Source organism: Neospora caninum, chromosome XII, assembly GCF_000208865.1.
Source record: "Neospora caninum Liverpool complete genome, chromosome XII".
Classification (NCBI taxonomy): Eukaryota; Apicomplexa; class Conoidasida; order Eucoccidiorida; family Sarcocystidae; genus Neospora; species Neospora caninum.
In genome coordinates, this window is record NC_018398.1 from 5,931,516 (window position 1) to 5,953,628 (window position 22,113).

Here is a 22,113-nt window from a genome sequence, read left to right on the forward strand (position 1 = left end):
ATGAACGCAAGCCAGAAAGGAGAGTAGGCAAGTGGAACCAGAAACGGAAGAGCGCAACTCGCAAACGCGAGGCGCGCGCACGCGCGTCGAGGGGGAGACAGAACGTGTGTCGTAGCGAAGAGCTGCGGGGTTCCTCTAACTGTCCGTGGGCTCTTTTTCGCCTTTCAAGGAATCCTGTTTTTGTCGAGGTTCTCTCAGCTGGCCCTTTCTTTTGTCTTCGCGCGTCCTGTGCGGCTTTCGAGCTCTCTTTTCTGCCCTAACCCTAAACCCCCCCCCCCCCCCGAGACTGCCTCGATGTGGAGAGAGGGGCTACACTCTCGAGGCGAGTTCACCCATCCAGGCTGCGCGAGCCGGAGAGACGCGACACCTGCAGGGGAGACGAGGCGGGGAAGATTGGGACGTTGCTAGCTGATCATGTGCAGTGTTTGACCGGTTTGTTGATTCGAGACACACTTCGACACGGTTTCTTGTAGTGAGAATCCCTTTCCGCTGTTCATCGCTGCTCCCGCCGCTCTCAACCGTCAAGGCCTTCTCTCGTTGCTCGCTAGGAAAAAAGCGACAGAGAGCGGCGCGTCACGCAGCCGCGGACAGAAGCTGCCTGCTCACACGCCTCTCTGTCGGTTCCGAGAGCGACGCACCATTTGGAGAGCTCTCGATTCCTTCGCCCCGCGGTTCCTTTCTTTTCTGCGAATTGTTTGCCGCTTCTCGGGCGAGTCTGCTAATCCTCAGACCTTTCTCGTCGACTTTCGCGCGGATCTGCTAGGTCAGTTCACCGCTCGCGGTCTTCTTCCCGCCCCTGCGACGGTTCGTTCGGCAGGAGAGGGACGGTCGGCGCTCGGAGAGCGTCGCACGAGAGAGCGCATTGCATGTGCGTCAAAATTGTTTTCGGAATTCATACGATTGAGGCAGCGGTTCTGAGGGACGAAGGGTGACAGCACCTCTCCTGTTCCTTGACTGCTTGCTGTCCTCCCGCGCCGGGCCCGCAGGAGAGAGAGGGGTAGACTCGACACGCGCAACGGGCGCTAGGGCCTTGCCGGGAACTAAAAAAGTTCGCAATTCTACCTGCTCTGAATTCTTTCCCGTATTCCACGTTGCTGGCCGCAAACTGGGCTCCTCTTCTCGCGCGAGAACCTTGGTCTCTTTGTCCTTCGACGCCATTTCGCCCCGGTCCGCGTGGCGAGCTGCGCGCGCCTCAACGGGGATCGATAGTCACGTTGACAAGGAAACATCGATTTTCACGCAGTAGACATTGGAATGTTGCTCTGCGTTCGTTTCACGTCGCATTTCAGGGAAAGACACCGGTTCTCGCTGTGGAGTTTTCGACTGTTTGCGGCGGGCGAACCCCTCGAACAGCGGTGCTTCAAAACCCTGAAAACCGTCGATTTCGTCCCCTCCCCCCATGATGGCGTGTCTACTTACGTGTAGGGGCGACGACCTCGTCGATTTCTCCGGTGTGTGTTTGAACAGCGGCTAGAGCCTTCCTCGTCGGTTCCGCGCCGCGCCTGAGTGCGTTTATATATATGTGTGTACATGTGCGTGTGTGTCAGAGTAGGTCCAGCCCGGGACACCCATGACCACGCAGCTGTCTGTACACCGCACGTTGACACCGGTCCAGGATCTTTTGCCATCCACGAACGTTCCCCCGATTTTCGCTGCGCGTTCTGGTGCGCGTTGCTCGTGCATTCTTCCGGTGTCCGTTCTTCCTTCCCAGCGCCGGCAAGTTTCCAAGTGCGAAGCGGGATTGTGTATGTTTCACGTGAGAACAGGTGAACGCCTGAGGCGTGGCGAAAGTGAGACCGAACTGCAAGGTACGGCATGGACTTTCAAATGCAGACTCAAACCCGGTTGCCGTCGTCATCCCCACACAGTGGGGCGGTGAGACGCGATGGGACTTCTCGCCAGCAGCCCAACACCCCTGCCTCCTCTCCCCTACCCCCCCGACCGGAAGGCGCTCAGCCGCTGCTGCAGGTGCCGAACTTCCAGTTTTCTTCTTCGTCTCCCCCCGCTCCAGAAGTCTTCCGAGCCGCGCCTGCCTCGTCGAAGCCGCGGGGGAGTCAGAATTTCCCCTCGCCTCTCCTTCCCACCGCAGTGCACTCCAGATGGCACCGAGGAGGGTTCAATTCGCGGAGTTGCCGCGAAGAAATTGCACAGTGGGAGAGACGAGGACGCGGCGGCGCGAGGAGGGTGGGCGGGGCGCCGTGGATAGACCGCGGCGAAGCACGAGAAGATGCTGGCGTTGACGGCAGTGGACGCCAAGCAGGCGACAGGGGCGCACCGGGCACTCCTTCTCGGCGCAAAGACGCCCGTCGACGAAATGCGAGTTGCCCGTGCGCGACTCCGTTGGATGTGGCGGTCGGCGTGCGGCGACCTTCCCCGCTCACTCTGCCGCTTCCTCCGTCGCCGGCATTTGCGCAGCCGACGAAAGTGAACTCTCGTTTTTTCTCGGAATCCATGCGGCTCTCACCGGGGCTGAGGAGTCCGAGTCGCCCGCGCCTGAACCGACACAAGTACCGAGAGAAGACGCCCGCCGTCGAGAGCGCCATCTGCTACACGCTCTCGGACTACCTTTCGCGGTTTTTCTCCGTGGTAAAGCAGCCGGACGTCTCCTTTTTGTCGATTCTCCTCGAGCCCGTCGCCAGTCTCCTACTCAAGTGGTCGGTGGCCCCAGCCGGAGACATGCAGCGGTGCCGTTTCCCTGAAGTCCTTCGCGTGTATCGCCACCGCGCCTTTCTCTTTGTGCTTCTGGCCCTTCTCTCTGGGCTATTTCACGCGTCGTGGAAAGCCGCAGCCGTCTGCCTGGCGTTCAGCGTCTTTTGGATCTTTGGCGTCGGAGCAACGATGTGCTGTTCCAAGAGCCTCAAGTGGGTGTCGAATTTGCTCACGGGGCTCTTTGGGATCTTGCTCGTGTCAACGTCACCACGCTTGGTTCCTCTTCGCGAATCGCTCCCCTTCCCCGAGTCCGTCCACATCTTCGTTGCCTCAGGACTTATCCTTGTTCTTCCCCAAACCGACCAGTGGGTGCTGCCTACGCACACGCGCCTGCTCTGCCATCTCGCCTCGACGCTCGTGTACGTCGTCTTCTCGCTGGCCTCTTCGCCGGCTCCCTCCGCCTCTCTCTCCGCCTCTCTCTCCGCCTCTCCCTCCATCCTCCCCTCGTTCCTCTCCTCCCTCTTCGGCTCGGTGGCGAACTTCCCGTTTTCCTTCGTCGCGGCGGTCTCGACGTTCCTCCTGTCGCGGGCCTTCCTCGGCGCTCTCTTCTGGTGGAGCTTCCACCTGCTCTTTTTTTGTGCCGACGTGTTTCTCTCGGAACTGTTTGCGCTGGCGTGCATGCAAGAAGCCGAGGAGGCCTCGAACTTCATGCTGGATCAACTGTTCAAGTGCTGGTCCCCCGGCGGCATCAACGTTGTCGCCTTGACCGACAGACACCGGCAGTGCACGTGGATTTCCCGTGACGCCAGCCGCGTGTTCAAGCGGACGTCGGTTGCCACAGACTCCTCACCAGGCAAGAACGAGGCTGAGACAGAAGACGCGGCCGGACCTCTGGACGCTGCTGAAACGAGGCCGAGTCCCCCGCGAGACACATGGCGAAATCAGGAAGAAAGGAAGGAAGGACGGGGAGAGAGCGTAATGTCCGAGGGCGGAACTGGTGCAGTTTCGACAGTCGCGACTGAGTGGTTCCCTTCGTTCGCGCCCTTCGGCAGTTATCCGTCTGGAAGCCTCTCGTCGGAAGGCTCCCTGCGGTCGAGGAACTCGGTGCTCCTCAGCCCGTCTCGGCAAGCGACAGACACGCCTGGCGCGGTCAACTTGGATTCTCAGTCTGCGTTCGCCACCGCTTCCGGGACTGAAACAGAGCGCTCTGTCGGGACCCGAAAGGGGTTTTGGCGATGGTGTCCGTCGCCCGCGCTCCTGCTCGACGCGTGGAAGGCGCTCCTCAGAGACTCGCGCAGGCTTCTGTCGCGCTCTCACGAGGCCCTGAAGCACCACGTGTTCCGGCCGCTCTCGCGCGGGTCTTCGCTCGAGGAGAGCCAGCGAGAGAAGTCGCTCTCGTGTGTCGCTCGCAGCGACAAGGAGAAAGAAGACGCCGCGTTGATCGGCCTGCCGCTGGACTCCTGGATCCACCCAGAGGACAGGCGCGTCTTTGCGCGGGCCTTCGAAAAGGCGGACCACCTCTTTGGGAAAGACGACTTGGCTTCGCCCGATGCCTCGCCTGTGGCTGCGCGGAGACACCTGGCGGTCGAAGGCTCCAAGAAGGTGGGCCGAGAGGAAGAAGGCGAGGACGACGGCCGGTGCATCGTTCGCGTCCTCTGTCCACAAGCGCGGGCGGCGCACTCGCATCTGCACGAGGGAGTTCCCCAGTTTTCCGAACGGGAGAAGGAGCTGGACGATGCGTGCGTCTCGCCCTTTGCATCCGACGCGCTCTCGCCCGCGTCCGCGTTTTCGCGGTCGCCCGGCAGAGCTTCCGACGCCCTCGCGGGTTGCAGCCCAGACGAACTTAGAGGCCTCTCAGACTCCGACTTCACCTACTTCGAAGTGCTGGTCACGCCCTGTCGGTACCCCTGGTCCTCGAGCCGCATTCGCCTCACCCGCTACAACGTCTCCTTCTACAACATCGACGAGAGGGTGCGTCTCCAGAAGCAACTCGAGTCCCTCGTTCTCGCCATGTCGGAGACGCTCGGCATCGCGGCCTGGGCCTTCGACACACACGCGGTCTTGACGGCTGAGAAGCGCACGCAGCAGCGCGAACGGGAGACACCTGGCGAGGACGTGACCGCCGCCGCTGACTCCGGCAAAGACAGAGAAGGAGCAGAGCCTGGTGGAAGCGGAGAAACCCGCAGAGAGGTTCCACTTGAAACGCATTCGAGATCCGTTCAGAGGAACCCAGCGCGTGTGCCGTCTTTTCCGGTGGGCGCTGACCCGGGGCACGCCAAGGCTGCGCGGGGTGAAGGGAGTGGACGCGGGGAAGGCTCCGGTGACGGTCGTCGCTTCCGTCTTGCGCCGCCTCGCCCTGGGAGGCCCCAAGGGTCGGCGCCTCCAAAGTCGTGTTCTTCTCCGCTGAGTCGTACAGCTCCGAGCTGCGCGTCTCACATGCTCGCTTCGCCGCTCTTCTCGGCGACGCCCTCGCCTGCAGTGCCGTTCATTCCTGGCTACGGCTCTCCGAGCCGCTACTCATACATTTTCACGGAGCAAGCGTACAAGAAGATGACGGGGCGCGAGATCCGGTCGGGGGAACAAACGAGGCTCTTCCAGGCGGGCTCGGCTCTCTGGGAGCGACACAGACGGCGCCGACTGACGGAGACATCAGGCAAGCTCGGACAGAAGAGCGGCGTGTTCCCCTTCGCGCCTGGCGGGGGGAGAACGGGAGCGACGAACAGCCGGAATGGGGAGAAGACGCGGAGAAGTTCGTGTGGGGAACCCGCGGAGGCCGCAGGGGCGACGGAGGTGCTTAGACGCAGGCGCAGTCCGGCGCCGGGGCGACAAGTGGGGGCGGAGGACGAGCGAGACGAGAGACAGCGCGAGAGAGGCGAGAGAGACGCAGGCGGACGAAAGAGAGACGACGAAGACGGCTTGGGAGAAAAAGACAGACTCCACGACGACGACTACGAAGCGGCGCTCCAGGGAACCTGGCTGCAGTACTTCATGGAGCCGGGACGCGATCAACTCGTGGAGGCGTTACGGGTGAGACTTGAGCAGGTGCTTGGGAGAGGGAGAACTCGCCGAGAGAGAGAAAAGGCGTGGAGATTCAGGGACACAAGGCGAACAGAAACGTCCGCAGCGCGCCTCGTAGGGGACGGGTGTCGGTGTTTCAGCCGGAACAAAGGACGGCGACGACGGGCGCAATCATGGGAAACGCAGCAACGCGAAAGATAAAGAACGGAACGCTGTAGGGCGTGGTGATATCAAGTAAAGGTGCGAGGGAGACGGGACGCAACGGAGGGCGAGGGACGCGGAAGGCCAGGAAGGAGCGCCCGCTTCAGAGACACAGAGATCCGAATTGCACACGAGAAGGCAACGTGAAGGAGAACACAGGCACAGGAGAGAAGCGATAGCGGGAGAGGGAATCGAAGCGAAGATACAGTTTGCATCTTTGATGGCAGTGTGCAGATTCCATAGAGAGTGAAAAGCAGCAGAGGTGGACACATTACGACGACATGCGCAACGGTATCTGGGGATTTCACATCTGCTGCACTGAGAGGTAGAGAGCCGTGAAAATGGATGCTTGTGACTCTCGGGAAAAGCTACGAGTCTTATGCGTCGGGCCAACACACACGCTTTTGTGTTTTCAGGAGCTATTTGACGAGAGAAAACCCTTCCGGCTAGAGCTTCCCTATGAACGCGCGGATGGTCAGGTTCGGTATGTCCGTTTTGGCTTCACTTCTTCTCTTTTTCACTTCGTTTTCCTTCATCTTCGCTTCGTCGCCCGTTCTTTTCTTCGCTTCTTCGCCCGTTCTTTTCTTCGCTTCTTCGCCCGTTCTTTTCTTCGCTTCTTCGCCCTTTCGTTGCTTCTCTTCTTCGCCCGTTCTTTGCTTCTCTTCTTCGCCCGTTCTTTGCTTCTCTTCTTTCCTGCGTTTCTTCTTCGTTGTTCTTTGTGTGTCTGTGTGTCCGCTGCGTGTCTCTGCATCGTCGGTTTCCCTCCCGTCTCTCTTTAGGCGGGGCGTGTGACGTGCGAGCAGGGGCGGGGCGTTGCCCGTTCACTCTCTTGGTGGAGGCGAGCGGCGTGGACGTTCTGTCTGCTGCTTGTCGCTGCCTCGCTTTTCCAGGTGGTTCAAGGTTGCTGGCTATGCGTCCTCGAGTGACTCATCTCTCTTCTGGGGTTTAATTCAAGATGCGACAACGTAAGACAAGGAGACTCGGTGGATGCCGCACGCCCACCGACAGATGCGCGTCTTTTGTTTTTCGGAAGCATCCGCTGGAAGTTGTCCAGCCTTCGTTTCTTGTTCATCTGGTTCGCGCCGGAGCGTTGCTGCATGTACTGTGTGTACGGCCAGTCGGAACGATTACGGCAGGGTGACCTGTGTCGGAGCCTGCGTCATCGAGGGACTTGGTTGGCGGACATGCGCGCGCCTCTTCCTCCTTGTCTTACAATCCCTTCTTTCGAGCCGGGGTTGACGGCGCTCTCCCTGGCGTTGGGCGGAGCATCCCTGTGCAGTCGTGCAGTGTCCCTTTCCACGTTTTTTTTTCTTCTTCCTCACGTTTTTTCTTCCTCTGTCGTGCGCCCGTCACCTTTCGCTCTGTCCTTCGTCGTGTGGTCTCATTCCCTCCTTTTGAGGCTCACCTTGGACCTTTTCCCCGCCTCTTTTTTGTCGGCGTCCAGCGCGCGGTTTTCTTCGCGTTGCCCTCGCACGCGTCTCTCCTTCCCTTTCCCGGGGCTTTCCCATTTTGGCGGTTTGCGTCGTTTCTTGTTTCTCGTTTGCGATCCTTCTGCGACCGCTTCCAGACTGTCGCCCGCACGCTCTGCTTCCCTTTGGCGTTTCTTCTCAGGGACCGCACCCAACTGAACGAGCAGGAGCGCCGGCGGGCGCTGCTGACGCTGCTGACGGAATGTCAGTTTGACGGCTGGGGGGTCGTGGATATCCGCGAGCTCGGCCAAATTGTGGAGGCGTCGCCGTCGCTGAACGCGCTTCTCAACCGCGATGTAAAGGGCCTTCATTACTCGATCGTGATTCCTCCCGCCGTCGTGCCGCACCTCGAGGCAGACGGCTTCTGCATCGACCACGCCGTCGTGCTCTTTGGCGGCGCATGCAGCCACGAGGAAGGCGCGAGCGAGGACGCGGCGAGAAAGCGAGAAGCGACCGGCTGCCAAAGCGCACCGCACAAAGAAGGCCCATGCGCCGACGAGCAGGCGAGCCGTGGTTGCCAGGAACCGTGTCCTTGTGTGCAGCAGGTCCGAGGCGGGGAGCGCGGTGGAGAGAGAAAGCAAAACGAGAGAAGGAAACTCAGCTCTTTGAGTCACACAGATTGAGGAAACGAAGAGATAAAGTCAGACGAGCAGTCACCCGGGACGGAACGAGTGAAGTAAAGGCAAAGAGACTCCGTTCTGAATGCTCCCTCGACTGACATACGGCGACCTCTCGGGGAGACACAGTTTGTGACCGCGTACATATCCATATCCATCTACATATATGAAGACTGCTGTGAGTGTATGCTTCTATGCTTGTATATTTGTATATGTGTACTTAAGAAAAAAGAAGCAGAGGTGAAAGAAACGACAGTATCTGCGCATATATACGTGTGCATATCTGTAGATGTGGACGTGTGCACGCATGTCGAGGCGGTAGAGTCATCTGGCGAAATACACAATATCTCTACATATACATATATATATTTATATGCATATATACATATATATATATATATATACATACATATATATGTATATGTATGTATACAGATACGTATGTGTGAATGCGTGGAAGTTTGTGTTTGATTGTTGCTGCGTCGCAGCTGAACAAGAGCAAGGTGATGGCGTTGACAGCAGTAGCAGATCCTTCGGATCCGAGTATTGCAGTTTTCGGCCTGCGCGATTTGCACGTGACATTCCAGGAAGCAGTCGAGAATCGGACAGTTCAGCCGACGCTCCCGTCGCCTTCGTACGCCTCCCCGGACAGGCCTGCACGGAACGCGTGTCCGTCCTCGCCCCCAGATTCCGTGTGGCGGCAGTCTTCGCCCGAGTCGATCTACCAAGTGTCCGAGAAGCGCTTCGAAGAAAGTCGAGGAGGGCGGCGAGACTGCGAGGCTCACAGAAAGGGGGCGACGTGGGAACTGCCTGCCGAGGCGACCATCCAGGATCGAGCAGAAGAGCGGGCGGAGTCGGCAGCCGAATCCAAGGAAGCAGCGGGACGCGAGGGCTTACAGGGTCAAGAAGGCGAAGGCAAGGAGAGCGCGTCTGTGCGGGAAGCCGAAGCAGGCGCGCTGCGGGACGCGACGGAGGCCTCGCGCAGAGACTCGCAAGCTCTAAACATCCCCGTTTCCAAACGGCAAGAGCGAGTGTGTACTCTTCCCTCTGAAGAAGCAGGCGAAGCGAGAAAGGAAGAAGGGAGCACAGGGAGAGAAAGAGAACGGATGGAGACCGGGGGAGAGAGAAGAGAGATCGCGCCGTCGGAGCCGCGGCCTGAAGAGCGAGAGAAGGCAGGGAGGGTGAAAGTTGCACGCGCGGAAGGACACCCGTGTGGGAGAGAAGGACGCCGGTGTGGGAAAGGGGGATTCGGCGAGAGGCAACACGCGGCAGCTCTCACAGAAGGCAAACCCGACCTCACGTTCGCCCCAGAGCACGACGTGAGCCCGCCCTCGTCTTATACGCGGTCCTCGCCTTCGAGTGCGACGCAAAAGAAAGGCGAGGAGCCGATCGAGCGGGCAAGGAATCCGCAGTCGTCCTCCTTCTCTTCTTCTCACTACCTCGCCTCGCTTTCGTCGGCGGCTGAGGTCGTCTCGTCTCCAATGTTGACGCGTACAGCTGCGCTCCGCCGCATTTCGTCTATCTCCTTTTCGTCGAGTTCCTCCTTCGCCTTCTCGTCTCCGGAGAAGACGACACGCGGGCGAGCTCTTCAGGGCCGTGGAGGGGCGCTGTCGTGCGTCGAGCCGCCCTCGGCGCCTTTCTTCCTCTCTGCAACGCTCGGCGAGAGCCTCCGAGAGGCAGCAGAAGAAGTCTCGAGAGCTCCGCGGAACACCGCCCGAGCCACGCGCGAGCGAGACCGCCTCTCCGTCGCGTTTTCGCTCCCGCCTCTCTCGCTCGGCTCGCCGCAAACGGCTGCGGCGCTCTTGCCTCAAGGCGTCCACCCGCCGAGTTGCTCGAATCGGGCGAGGGATCGTGGGGCCGAGACGCTTGCGAAGGCGGCAGACGCGGGTCTGGAGACAGCTCTTCTGCATCGCGGCCTCAGAGGACCTGTTTGCGGGGGGGAAGAGTTGCGCGCAGGAGGCGACCAACCGGAGACTCACGCGAATTTGGGAGGCGCGAGTCCCCGGCAGAGGTACTCGTATAAGGGCGAGAATAAGGGGCTACACAAAGACGAGAGAGAGAACAGGCCTGCAGACGAGCGGACTCCATCCAGACAGCGTGAGGCCTGTCGCACACTGTCGCCTTTTCACGCGACTCCGTTCCACCCTTCTTCTCTCGAGTGTACGGAGGCTCGAGTGTCTTCTGCGAGTTTCACAGAAGCGTGTGGAGAGCGTCGGGAGGACGCGGAACGAAATCCGCTCCACACGCAACGCGATACGAAGGCCGATCTCGCGGGAGCGGGACAAGGACACGTGTCTCGAGGGCCCTGCGTGGAGAACAATCGCTTTTCGCCAGAGAGTTCTGCTTCGCACGGCGAGAACAGCGCATGCGAAGGTTTCCGCGGAAGTTTCGCATGCCCCAAAGACGCTCAGGCTTCATTTCGTTCGCCTCCGGAGGCGAGGTGCGACGGTGGCAGATTGGCTGTGTGTGCCCGGGGTTCGGGAAACTCTCCGCGGCGTTCTCGGGGGAATTCGAGGCAGCGTGAAAGTGGAGACATGTCGAGCGGAAGAGAGGAGGTTAGTCGAGAGACGGAAGAAACGCGTTTGAGTTGTCTGGCCCCCAGAGGATTCGGCAGCAGACTCGAGGCGCACGATCAACCCTCGCCGCTCAGCCGGGCGCTGGTCGAGAGGCGTCAGTACGGGAGACTCGTGCATCCAGCCGCCTGCGGCAGTCGAGATGGTGCGGAGACTGGCTCGTCTCCTCCAGAGAGCCTTTCGTGAGAAGGACGAACCGTTTGGAGGATTCGAGAAGTCGATTCGGCGCGGCGGATCGCATTCTCGACTCCACTCGCTTTCTTTCCAAACTGGCGCCTGAAAAACGGCACCGCGACAGCATCTCGCCTGTCGACACCACGACGGGCAACCAACCTGGCACGCACCTGTGCGCCGCCTCCGGAAAAGTCTACCCACGGCGAAAACGACCTGCCGATATACGCATGCCTCAGAATGCATAACTACGTATATGTATATATATGTATATATATATATATATATATATATATATATGTCGATATATGTGTATGTAAATATATGCATATGTTTGTTTATGTGGAAGTGTAGATTTGCATGTCGAGATTTGGACAGGAGAGTGGGGCATTTGCATGCGTGTAGTCGACACGCAGAGGCCCCGCCTTGAGGGGAATGCCGTCTTTGTCCAGTCTCTCTTGGCGCGTCGAAAGGAATTCCTGCCTGAGCGAAAAGCATGCTTTTCCTGCTCGCCAAAATTGCCCAGGCTGTCCGTTCTCGCGGATGCGACGGCCTTCTTCTCGCCCAAATTCTTTCGTCTTTTGCAGCAGAAAACGATATTTTTTGTCCCGTTTCGTTTTCTCGACTGGCCCAAAAATGTGAAGGGGGCATCGCGTGTAGATACACCGTCTCGCGGCTTCGCTGGCGACATCCCGATGTGTGGCGGCGTGGACGATCTCGTGGGGCAGAGAGAGCCGAGGTTCGTTCAGAGGGATTTTTTCTGTTTCTGGAAACGCGCCAAGCGTCGTGTCTCTCCGGGGAGACGGCGGGGAGGCCAGCAGCGTGGTGCTGCGTTACCGACACAGAGGAGGCCTGGAACCGTTTGCGACAAAATCCTTTGTCGCATCTGGTTCCTGCGTGTATTTCGAGGCCGAAAACGAAAACAACCTTCCTTCTTCGGAGAACAAGACACAGCAACTCTCGCTTTCGGTTTCTCTTTTCGTGTACACATACATCTGAATGTGTAGGAATGGACTGCCTTCTTGCGGAGACTCTCGCAAACTTTTTCGAGTTTCTCATCTTTGGTCTTGTTCCCACACTGATACACAGGCACACATGTCGTTTGTGCTCTTCACACGAAATGCCTTCGCTGGAATACGCAGACACAGAACGAAGACCGAGCGAGGCACGGTGGAGAAAGCGTTTTAAAGCACTGGAAGGATGAGGCGAGGAGCCTCGCAAGAGCCGAGGCGAACGAGCTGCTTGACGACGGAGAGTCTCTCGCCTCCCTCCGTTTTCACTGCCTGAATGTTCGTGCGTTTGGTCTTTCCCTAGCTCTGTGAAACGCAAGGGAAAAACACCTGGGTCCGATGGGAAACCCTCGAGGCGCCAAGAAGAACGGAGACAACTGCGTTCTGTCCCTAAATCGTAAACCCCTGTTTTTTTGCTGCGGTTTCAAAGCAAACATGAAATTACGAGTGTATGCTGGTGAACTCGGCGGTTCTGAGCTGGCTTTGGCAGGACCGCTATGGATCCACTGCTGGTACCCCACGCGAGTGACTACCGCGAGAAAAACGTACTACTCACATGAACTACGATCCGTGACGTCGTAGAGGGAGAAAAAAAGCAATGTTCGAGGATTCGTTCCTTGTCTAGAGGGAGACTGCACTGCGCGATAGACCCCTGATCCTGAGCGTCGCCGCTTACAGGATCCAGATTCGATGGCGTTCACATGGTTTTGAAAACGGCCAGGAACGGTGCGGGTCTATTGCGGGCACTCCTTCTCTCTCTGCGATATGCTCTTTAAAGTTATGTAACTTTGGATGTTCGTTGCTAGGACCGTTTCTCTCTAGATGCCACCGCCGCGAGGCTGGACCGCGAATTTCCCAGCGATTCTTTACTTCTTGGTGATAAACGATAACGCGAGCCGCTGGAGACGATGGAGCCGAGACACGCCTGGACAGCGAAAACCGTAAGTGGTAGAAACGCAGGCCGCGCGACTCAACGGATTCAACGCAAATGGACCGCGAGCACCCCAGCAAACTGACTATCTTTCATGCGAGATTCGTGCACCGGGGATCCGAGCGGGTTTTCCAACTGCTCGGGTGAGACTTCTCTCTTTTCTGCCTTTTTCCACAGAGAATCGATTTTTTGACAAGAGTTAAAACGCGCTTTGGCTTGACAAGAAAGCAGAGCAGTCCGAAACTCGAACAGCGGCAAATGTCGAAAAATGCAGGACAGCCCGAACCGATAAACCGCAGTCGCTTTGCGATGCCACGAGAGGAATGGTCCGCACGCATGACGCGGTAGGGGCCGCCTTCGCTCTCGACAGAAAACTTCACATTTTCTCCCCAGCAGACAATCCATGCAGAGCTACACATATATCCACAGCATATATATATATATATATATATATATATATATATATATATATATCTCGCAAGTGCATACAATCCAATCTACATATATATATATATATATATATATATATATTCCTGCTGAGGCTAGGTCCAGTGATCGGTTGAGTGCACGATAGACGCGCGTCGACAGCGGAAGGTCGAGAATGTGGAGATTTGTTTTGGGGTTTTCTTCTCGTGTGGCGTCTCGCTTTTCGCTTCTGGAAGTTGCTGCAAAATCGGTTCGTTTCACGGCGAGAGAGTTGGGCGCGCCCCGTTTTTGCTGGTCGCGCGTTTGCCGCTGCATTCGTTGTCGAGCTGTCTGAGCAGATCAGTCATCTGCTTCACCGTTTCCGCAGCTTGTGCCTTCTTCGATTCTTCGAGTTCAAGCAGGACGCGCATTTCTAGATCCCGCTCCTTCTTCTTCTTCTTGGTTTCCTCCAACTTTTCGCGCATCTTCTCGCCTTCTCTCTCGCGCTCCCGCACCTCTTCTCTCAGTTTCTGGATGGCGACGTGTGCGACTTCGAGTCTCTCGCGGAGGCGCTGTTTCTCATCCTCGTGTTCACTCTCCAAGGCTCGCCTCAGCTCTTCTCGGTCGCGCTCGTGCTTCTCTCCAACTGTGACGGCCAGTGCCTTCAACTCCTCCTGGGCGTACTCGAGAGCCTCCTGCTGCGAGAAGAACTTCTTCTGGAGTTCCCGATACACCCCGCGGAGCTCCTCGTACTCCTTTTCTCTCTCCACCAACGCCTGTTGAACTGGCCCGACTTCTTCCTCGTACTTTGCCCGCCACTCACGGGCTCTGTGCGGGGTAACGGACACACGCACGGACGCCACTTGGATGGGTGGGGACGCGAAAGCGCCACGGAGACGTGCGATGCAAACGGCAGAACGTTCACGCTGTCTCGCCCAAAACAAAAGCGGCTTCGGAAAACACACGAAAGGCAGAGATGTTTCTGGCCCATGGGAAAGGCGGAACGCGCGCGTTACCTGTCGGAGTACTCTTGGACCTTCCGATCCGCCTCTTTCTCCTTTTTCTTCAGGCGCGCAGCCAAGTCCTCGACGGCTTCCTCTTTTGTCTTCACTTGACTCCTCAGCGAGTCGAGTTGCTCCTCCTGCGTCTGAAACATCTTCTCCTTCACACTCAGCGTGAGCGTCGCCTCCTTCAGCGCGTCCGTCAGCTTCTTCTCCTTCTCCCGAGCCTCCTGCAGCGCCTTGACTGTCTCCTCGTGCCGCTCAGCCTCCGCCACGTTGGCCAGCCGCTTCGCCAGCGTCTCCCGCTCTCTCTCCGAGGCTTCAAATCGCTCCCGGGAGACGCACGTCTCGCGAAACGCCTGAAAATCCGCCCGGAGTTGCTGGAGCAGCGCCCGCGCTTGACGGCACTCTTCGTCGTCGCGCGCCGAGCGAACTGCATGCAACAAACCGGGGCCGGGAGAGACGGGGGCGATCCAAACAGACAATGCGAGCCGCGAAGCAGCGACAAGCGGAAAAGAGAACGAACTAGAAGGGGAGAGAGGAACGAGACAGCACGAAAGACACAGAAAGAAAAGAGGCGGCAATGCAGAGAGAGACACATTCACAGAGAACGAGAGCGCGCACCAGAGAAGTTGAGAAAGAGAAACAGAGAAAAGTTGAGAACGAGAGCAACTGCGGAGGACGAGCCGGTGTCGCGCCGGGCAGCGAAAGGAGAGTTTGGTCTCCAGCTACGCAGCGTCTCGTTTTCATTTGCTTTCTCGCTTGCTTGAGAGAGTGATGTGCTGACTCACTTTCTGCCTGCGAGAGAAGAACTGCAACTCGCTCTTTTTCTCTGCGCAGCACTTGCGTCTCGCGAGAGGCCTCGTCCAGTTTGTCGGCCAACTTCTGGATTGCGCGATTCGCCTCTTCTTCCTGTCTGGCGGCAGCCCGCAAGAGATGAGCCTGATCGTCGTTCGCCCGCTTTTCTTCGCGCAGCAACTGCAGCGTCTCTTCTTCTTCTCGCTCGCGTTCGCGGAGTCTTGCACGGAAAGCATCCTCCGCGGCAAGATGCTCCCGGCGACAGTCCTGCACATACGAAGAAACCGGACGAAAAGACAGCAAAGCCTTGTCGGAGCTGTCACCTTCTTCTTCCCTTCTCTCTCTCTGTATATATATAGATATATATATATATATATATATATATGGATGGGAAAACGTGGGTACAGAGACATGTGTACACGCGCGTACAAGGGGTAGGGCAGAGAGGTACGGGAGGCAAGAAAAGGGAGAAACCTAAACATAGAGATTCGCTGGCGCTTTCAGCTTGGAATGGTGAAACCGTGGTCGTGGGAAGAGAGCAGAGCGTGAAACCGCGCACGCGTCCGTCGCATGAAACAACAGCAAAAAGGAAAGTGGCGACGTCATCCAGCCTTCAGTCTGTGGGCGTACGCTATCTCTCCGGCCAACTGCCCTGACTCCTCTTGACTGTGTCGTCGTGTTCTGCACTTTGTCATCAAGCTCCAATTCGAACAGGAAAGACGCATAGTGCTAGAGATTTGTCGCGAAAAAACGCGACGAAGGCTCCAGTCTCAGTTTCTGCTGCTTTCCCTGTCGGAAACACCTGCGGACCTCCGCCGAGTGTTTCAGCTGTCCATGCACTGGAAAGCTCGCGTGTTCGTTGCTGTCTGTCCGAGGAAGAGCCTCCCTTCCGGCCTCACCTCCGTTTTTTTCGCGTTTCTTTTCCGGTCTCTCTGCCTACCTGCAGCGTATCTTTGAAGGCGTCTTCCAATTTTCTCAGTTGGCGTCGGAACTGCTGTTCCTGCACGTCTCTCTCCGTTTTGTGTTTCTCTGTCAAGGTTCGGATTCGTTTCTCTGCGCGATCCGCCGCCTTCTCCATTTCTCTCCGGAGCTCGCGGAGGCTCTCTTTCAGCGAGTCGTTCTCCTTCTCCAAAGCTTCCACTTTTTCCTCTGCCTTGCTCGCGCGCGCCTCCACACGCTCCACGAGAACTACCCTTTCCGCCGCCTCCTCCTTCTCTTTCCGACTCCGCTCCGCTTCTTCTCTCTCTTTCGCCTTCAGGCGGTCTTCGACCTCCACGAGCCGCGCCGTCGCTGCGGTGTACGTACACTGCAGGCTCGCGTGTCTGTCTTGCATGTCGCCGAGCCGCTCGTGGAGCGCAGCGATTTCCGCCTCCAGCTTCTCTTGCGCGAGCGTCGCCACTTCTTCTCGCCGCTGCAGCTGCAGCGAGAAGCCTCGCGACGTCTGCTCCGCGACGGAAAGGCGCTCTTCCCACTGCTGCCGGATGTTTCCTGTCTCCTCCGTTTGCTGCATGCGATCCACCGTTGCGCACCTGTCTCGGCGGTTCCTCCGCTCGCCCTTTTCTGGAGACGCGTCTTCTCTCTGCTTCAGAAGAAGCGTGCTCTGTGCTTCCTCGCCTCCGCCTCCCACGCCGAGAAACAGCCACCCCCCCTCGGGGGACCACGACGCAGAGCACTCGTTGTCGCGAGGAAGACCGCTAGACGAAGCCGGATGAGTTGGTCGGAGAAAGTCGACGTCGATGTCGCAAGAAGGCCAGCGATCTCGGGTTCGAGGGTGCTTTCCAGGAGCGGAGGCGTGCCTCACCGCTGTTCGCGACTTGACTCCAGATTCTCTCCCCTCAGACGACGTTCGCCTGTCTTGCCTCCGCGCTCTCCTCAGCGGCGCCGACCCTCTGAGGCTCCAGCGAAGCAGCGAGGCAGCTTCATCACGCGCCTGCTTTCCCGAACGCGAGAGGCCTTCTTTGGCAGGCAGCAGCTCGGGATCTGGACCTTCCACACCCGTCGCTCTCTCGGCTTCGAGGCGGAGAAGCGAAGCGTTCGCTTGCCGCAGGGCGGCTTGCGTCTCCTCGAGAGCGAGATGCAGCAACTTACGCTCCTGCTCCTTCTTGCCCAGTTCCATTTCAATCTGAGCGAGGCCTGCGAGCAAGGCTGCGTCGCGTTCTGCCTGCCTGTCGCGGGCAGTGTCCGCAACTGCGTCGCCTCTTTTTTTCTCAACTCGCATGCGAGGTCTTCGCCCAGAGACGCACTCGCCATATCTCAGTGAGTCGGTCTCCCTGCCGGGGCTGGTCTCTTCACCCTCACCGTCTCGGCGCCTCCGGGAGTTCACGGCTCTTCGTCTCTCTCGCGAACGGCGCGAACTGTGATTCATCTCCGGGCCTGAGGAGGCAGAGCGCGGTTGCGCTCGGCCGCTTCTGCTCCGGGTAGCCCGGCGCTGGAAGAGAGACAGAAGGGCGAGAAGAGACAGCGTTTGAGGCGGGAACGGAGACCCCAAACAGCGTCTGAATCCGTCGTCGGACGCGGCTTGCCACCCTCCTCCACCGCCTGGAGGGATGGACGAAGAAGAAGAGGAAGAAGAAGAGGAATTAGGCTGAGGCGCTGTCACTTGAGCAGAAGAATTGCTTGCGCTCGAGAGAAGAGAAGAGGGGCACTGGGCGACGGAAGCGAAGAGAACAGACGCGAGGTAGCCAGCAAGAGAAGCAGGCACGAGATCTGGCGGCAGGAGATGCGGAGCCGAGAGCGCCTCGACACCGCGAAGAAGACTTTCTGGGCCTGTAGGGAAAAATGGAAGACGAGGAATCCTCAAGTCTCCCCTCTCCGCGTCAACCGCCCCGTGCTCTTGCTCGCAACTCGCCTTCTGCGCCTCTTTCGTACCTTTGTTCGAAGCTTCGGTCTCACCCGCTGTTCCTCTGTCTTCTTCCTCCGCCTCTCCCTTGCCCCTAGGTTCTGCTATGCGCCTCAGAGTGGCGTCACAGCCCAAACGCGACAAAGACGAGGAAGACGACGAAGAGGCGGAGGAAGACGACGAAGAGGCGGAGGAAGAAGAGACGGACGAAGAACCAGCGGAGGCAGACTTTTCTGCATTCCCATCTGGTTGATTCTTTTGTTTTTGGCGCATGCAGGGGAGAGGCATCGACCGTCGAAACGCGATTCTCGCTTCTTCCGATTGTGTCCGCCCGGAGTGCTTCTCGCGTTTCATCCGTGAACGCCCTGGCAGGGAGGGAGATTCGCCGTCAGAAGACTCGCCGGGGAACCGCGAACTCTCCGGTCCACACCCGGCGTGGCCAGAGCAGGCGAGGGCGTCTCCGTGAGCGCGACTGGACTCGAAAGGAGCGTCGGGCTGAGGAGACGCGCAGGAGTGAAGAACGAAGAACACGGAGCGGGTCTGGAGCTGGCGGCGCGCAGCAAGGAACGCCCTCCCAGATGAAAATGCAACGCTCCTCCAGCGGAGTTTTTCCCGCCCGCGCAAATCACGGGCAGTTGTGACACGCCACAAGAGCACACGCTCACAGACAAACACACACAGAATCCCACGCGCCCATACCACATAAAAACGATTCATACAATACACATACATCTATGTATATAGACTTAAATATATATATATATATACATACTTATATATACATATTTGTATATGCTTATATATATTTATATATACATATATATATATATACTGGTATATACATATATATATGGGTGTGCATGAAAAGAGATGTGCAAGCTGTATCTGAATCTTGGAAAGCATCCAGCGTGGAGCCTCTTCTCATCCTTTTTTTTGGAGAGTCGTCCTACCTCCAGAGCTGGTCCTGTCGTGCGACACAGGCGATGCAGCGCCTGCTCCAGATGAGCCTGCTCTGCGACGAGGTCGATTGGGCTCCACGCCGCTGTCTCCTCTGTCTCTTCCTTCTCTTCGCTTAGGATCTCTTTGTTTTCGCCTTGCAGCTGGCCTCTCTCCGCTTCCGTCACTTCTCTGTCGTCGAGGAGCGACAGAGAGGGACAGCAAAACAAGACGCACTTTCGGTAGCGCCTTGCGAGGCAAATGCGGTTGCCTGACAAGAGGTGCCGGGCAGCCTCCGCGTCTTCCTCGCCCTGTCTCTCGGCTCCTCGCGCCTCGTTCCGCGTTTCCTCTTCGTCGAGGCGCAAACGACGCAGGCCGTGCAAACCCGCCAGGTGGAGTAGCTGCCGGAAATCCCCTAGGCAGTTCCCGCGCAAATCGACGGACTCTAAGCGATAACGCGGTCCCCACATCTGAAAACAACGAAAGAGATCCTTACCATCCCAAAAAAATCCCAAAAAAAACCGACGTAAAAAACCACACACATAGACCAACATATATATATATATATATATAGACGTGTGCCTGTTCCCACTTTTGCATACATCAACGCACAACTGAATGCCATATACATATATATATATATATATATCGAGTTGTCTATGCATATACATGTATGTGCATAAAGTTTGTCTATGTGTAGCGATCTTCATATATGCGTGTAGGTTGAGAGAAGCATAGCTACATTACACGTTGTGAGTCTCCTACGAAGACAAAAAGACAACTGCATGCGCGAAGTTTAAGTCGGGACAGCAGAAAAAGCAGTCGAGAGACAGAGTTGCCTCTGTTCTCCGCTCGCGTCTGCGGAAAGTGTCGGTGAAAGAGGTCGGGACGCAGGCTCTGTGCTGTAAGTTTTCTCCTTACATGCTGGAATCCGTCGAGCGAGGAGATTCGATTGAAGGCGAGCGCCAGAGAGGCCAGTGCTGTAAGCCCCGCGAGGCCGCTAACGTCTCTCAGCTGCGCCGGCAACGCACAAACGCATGCAGACGAGACAAAAATGAAAACCAGTCTCCTCTCTTCGTCCCAGAAAAAGCGAGAAAAACGTACCCGCTCCCACACCAAGACAGCTAGATTCAACCGCATTCAAATTTCTTCATATTTCTATTCAAATACATACATGTGCATCCTTTGTATTCGTATATCGACGCAACTATATACACGCGTATACATATATGCCTGTGTGTATCTTTCTATATAGACAGATAGACATATAGATAGACAGGTAAATGGGTAGATAAGTATAGATAGATATATAGACATACAAATCGATATAGACAGATATAGATAGATAGATCGATATAGATAGATATAGATATATAGATATAGATACGTAGATATTTGTCGTCTCCTGGGCGTGCACGCTGTTGCATCTTACTCCGCTAGAGGCAGGCATAAAGGCACCGACAGACATACGCAGGTTCATGAAGAGGTTTCTTGCGAAGAGCTTCAGAGGCAAGACAAAGCCAAGGAAAGAGCCCAGAAGGAAGTGGGGTAAATCGACGAGGCATGCCGTCGCGAGGAAACTCACCGTATTCGCAGAGACGTCCAGCAAACAAAGTCTCTTCAGACCCGCCAACCCCTCAAGGCGACAAATGTTGTTCGCTGACACCACCAACTCCTCCAAGAGATGGAGATGCTCAATGCCCTACACGGAAAGGAAAGAACATCTAGAACGCCTTTTTTCCCTCCCATCCTTTTCCCCCACGCGTTCAACTCTCCACACAACGTGCGAAACCGCACAACATCATTATGATATATATATATATATATATATATATACGAATGTGAAAAAGCGTGCAGATGCAGCGGATAGATCCACATCAACATATATATATATATATATATATATATATGCGTACATACTTGCACACCTCTCTCTCTGTATAGATGTCTATATAAATGGAAAGATCCATGCGTGTGTCAAGGGGAAACGAAGGCAGAAGCAGGCACGCACGAAGTGTGATGGCTGAAAGAGGAGAGAGAAGATGACGGAGCGAAGGAAGGCGGGAGAGCGAGAAAAGGAGACAGCTAGAGAGGCCGCGCCAAGCGGCGTCGCGCAGCGTATGGCAGTTCCCACCAAGCCAGGAGAAGACACTGGGACAGAAGAGACGGCGAGGAACTCACGGCGAGCGATGTCAGATTGTTGCAGTGGAGATTCAGAGTCCGGATATTTTTCCACGGTTGCGGGGCAGAAGCGAGTGCAGAGGCCAGGGAGTCGTGTCCTGCACCAATAAGCGAGAGACGAAAGGCTCTGTTTTCGTCCTTTTCCTCTCGGCTGGTCACATCCCCACTGTCTCCTTCGCTCCGCACTTCTCGCGCCTCGAGGCCGAGAAGGCGAGACGAAGAGACGGAGGCGAAGTCTCCCCGGACGCATTCGCGCCTCTCGGAGCCGCCCGTGGAGGCCGCAGCAGGGAAGAAAACTTCATCTCGCCGAGGAAGTCCAAAAGGCGCAGAACAGGGCAAAGAAGACGAAGAGGAGGGAGACGCAGAGGAGGAAGACGCAGAGGAGGAAGACGCAGAGGAGGAAGACGCAGAGGAGGAAGACGAAGAGAAAGAAGACGAAGAGGAGGAAGACGAAGAGGAAGAAGACGAAGAGGAAGAAGGCGAAGAGGAAAAGGGGGACGAATAAGGGGGAGGCGGGGCGGGCGACGGAGGGTCTCGAGGTTTGTGCGAGAGTGGCGAGGGAGGAGAAAAGAAGAGAGGGATTTCCTCGAAGTCTTTGAGTCCTGGTGTCGAGGGACAGAAGCCAGATGAATGGAGCGAAGAAGCGAGAATGTCAGCAGTCGAGTGGAGCGGAAAAGAAAGAGAAGAACGCGGTGAAGCGTCCATGGCGTAGCGCAAGAGAGAAGAGAGAGAGACTGACGGCGAAGAGAGAAGACAAAAGAGAGGAGACACAAGAGAGGAGACAAAAGAGGAGGAAAGCCTTCTCAGCTCTTTCCAGTTTTCTCGGCGGCGGAAACCTGTTGGACAGAGAAGCTACATGGTTATGAGGGAGGAAGGTCCAGGGAGAGTATTTACAGCATCCCTTGTTAACCTACAGTGGACGAAGGCGGATACAGAAAACAGGAAGACCGCTGCAAACAAGAACACAGGGAGCCGGGGAGGAGAAGGAAAAGGAGCGCGACAGAGACCAGAAAAACAAACGATGAGACGACCAACTCGAGAGGACGCAGACGGCGAGGAAAGAAGACCAGGGACGATAAGTGTGTTGTCCAGAGCAAGGAGGGGAAGGGGGAAGGCAGGTGTATTGCTAAGAGGATGTGTGCGATTTGAGAAAAGGAAAGAGATGTGAGTTCCTGCGTCGAGCGATCGCGTGACTCCACGAATCGCTTCTTTTCTACACAATAGGGACAGGCAAGGCACCGTGAGGCGCCGAGGAGCGAGATATTTCCATTTGTGGTTTTCCTCTCGGGCGGAATCAAGACGCTGACAACGAGT

At 56.9% G+C, this 22,113-nt stretch overlaps 2 protein-coding genes across 2 annotated transcripts; one reads left to right on the forward strand and one right to left on the reverse strand.

Annotated features, from left to right (window-relative positions):
* Nucleotides 1-1,827: 1,827 nt before the first annotated feature.
* Nucleotides 1,828-10,713, forward strand: NCLIV_068000 (conserved hypothetical protein; the record flags this gene model as incomplete). The annotated part of the gene is made up of 5 exons (XM_003886352.1): nt 1,828-5,676; nt 6,285-6,352; nt 6,759-6,833; nt 7,480-7,882; nt 8,443-10,713. The coding sequence occupies 5 exons, from the start codon at nt 1,828-1,830 to the stop codon at nt 10,711-10,713; spliced, it is 6,666 nt and encodes a 2,221-aa protein (XP_003886401.1).
* A 2,609-nt stretch (nt 10,714-13,322) lies between these two features.
* NCLIV_068010 (putative Trichohyalin) lies at nt 13,323-21,504 on the reverse strand (the record flags this gene model as incomplete). The annotated part of the gene is made up of 8 exons (XM_003886353.1): nt 13,323-13,872; nt 14,061-14,478; nt 14,837-15,110; nt 15,784-18,177; nt 18,633-19,088; nt 19,540-19,632; nt 20,204-20,320; nt 20,800-21,504. The coding sequence occupies 8 exons, from the start codon at nt 21,502-21,504 to the stop codon at nt 13,323-13,325; spliced, it is 5,007 nt and encodes a 1,668-aa protein (XP_003886402.1).
* Between the last annotated feature and the right edge of the window lie 609 nt (nt 21,505-22,113).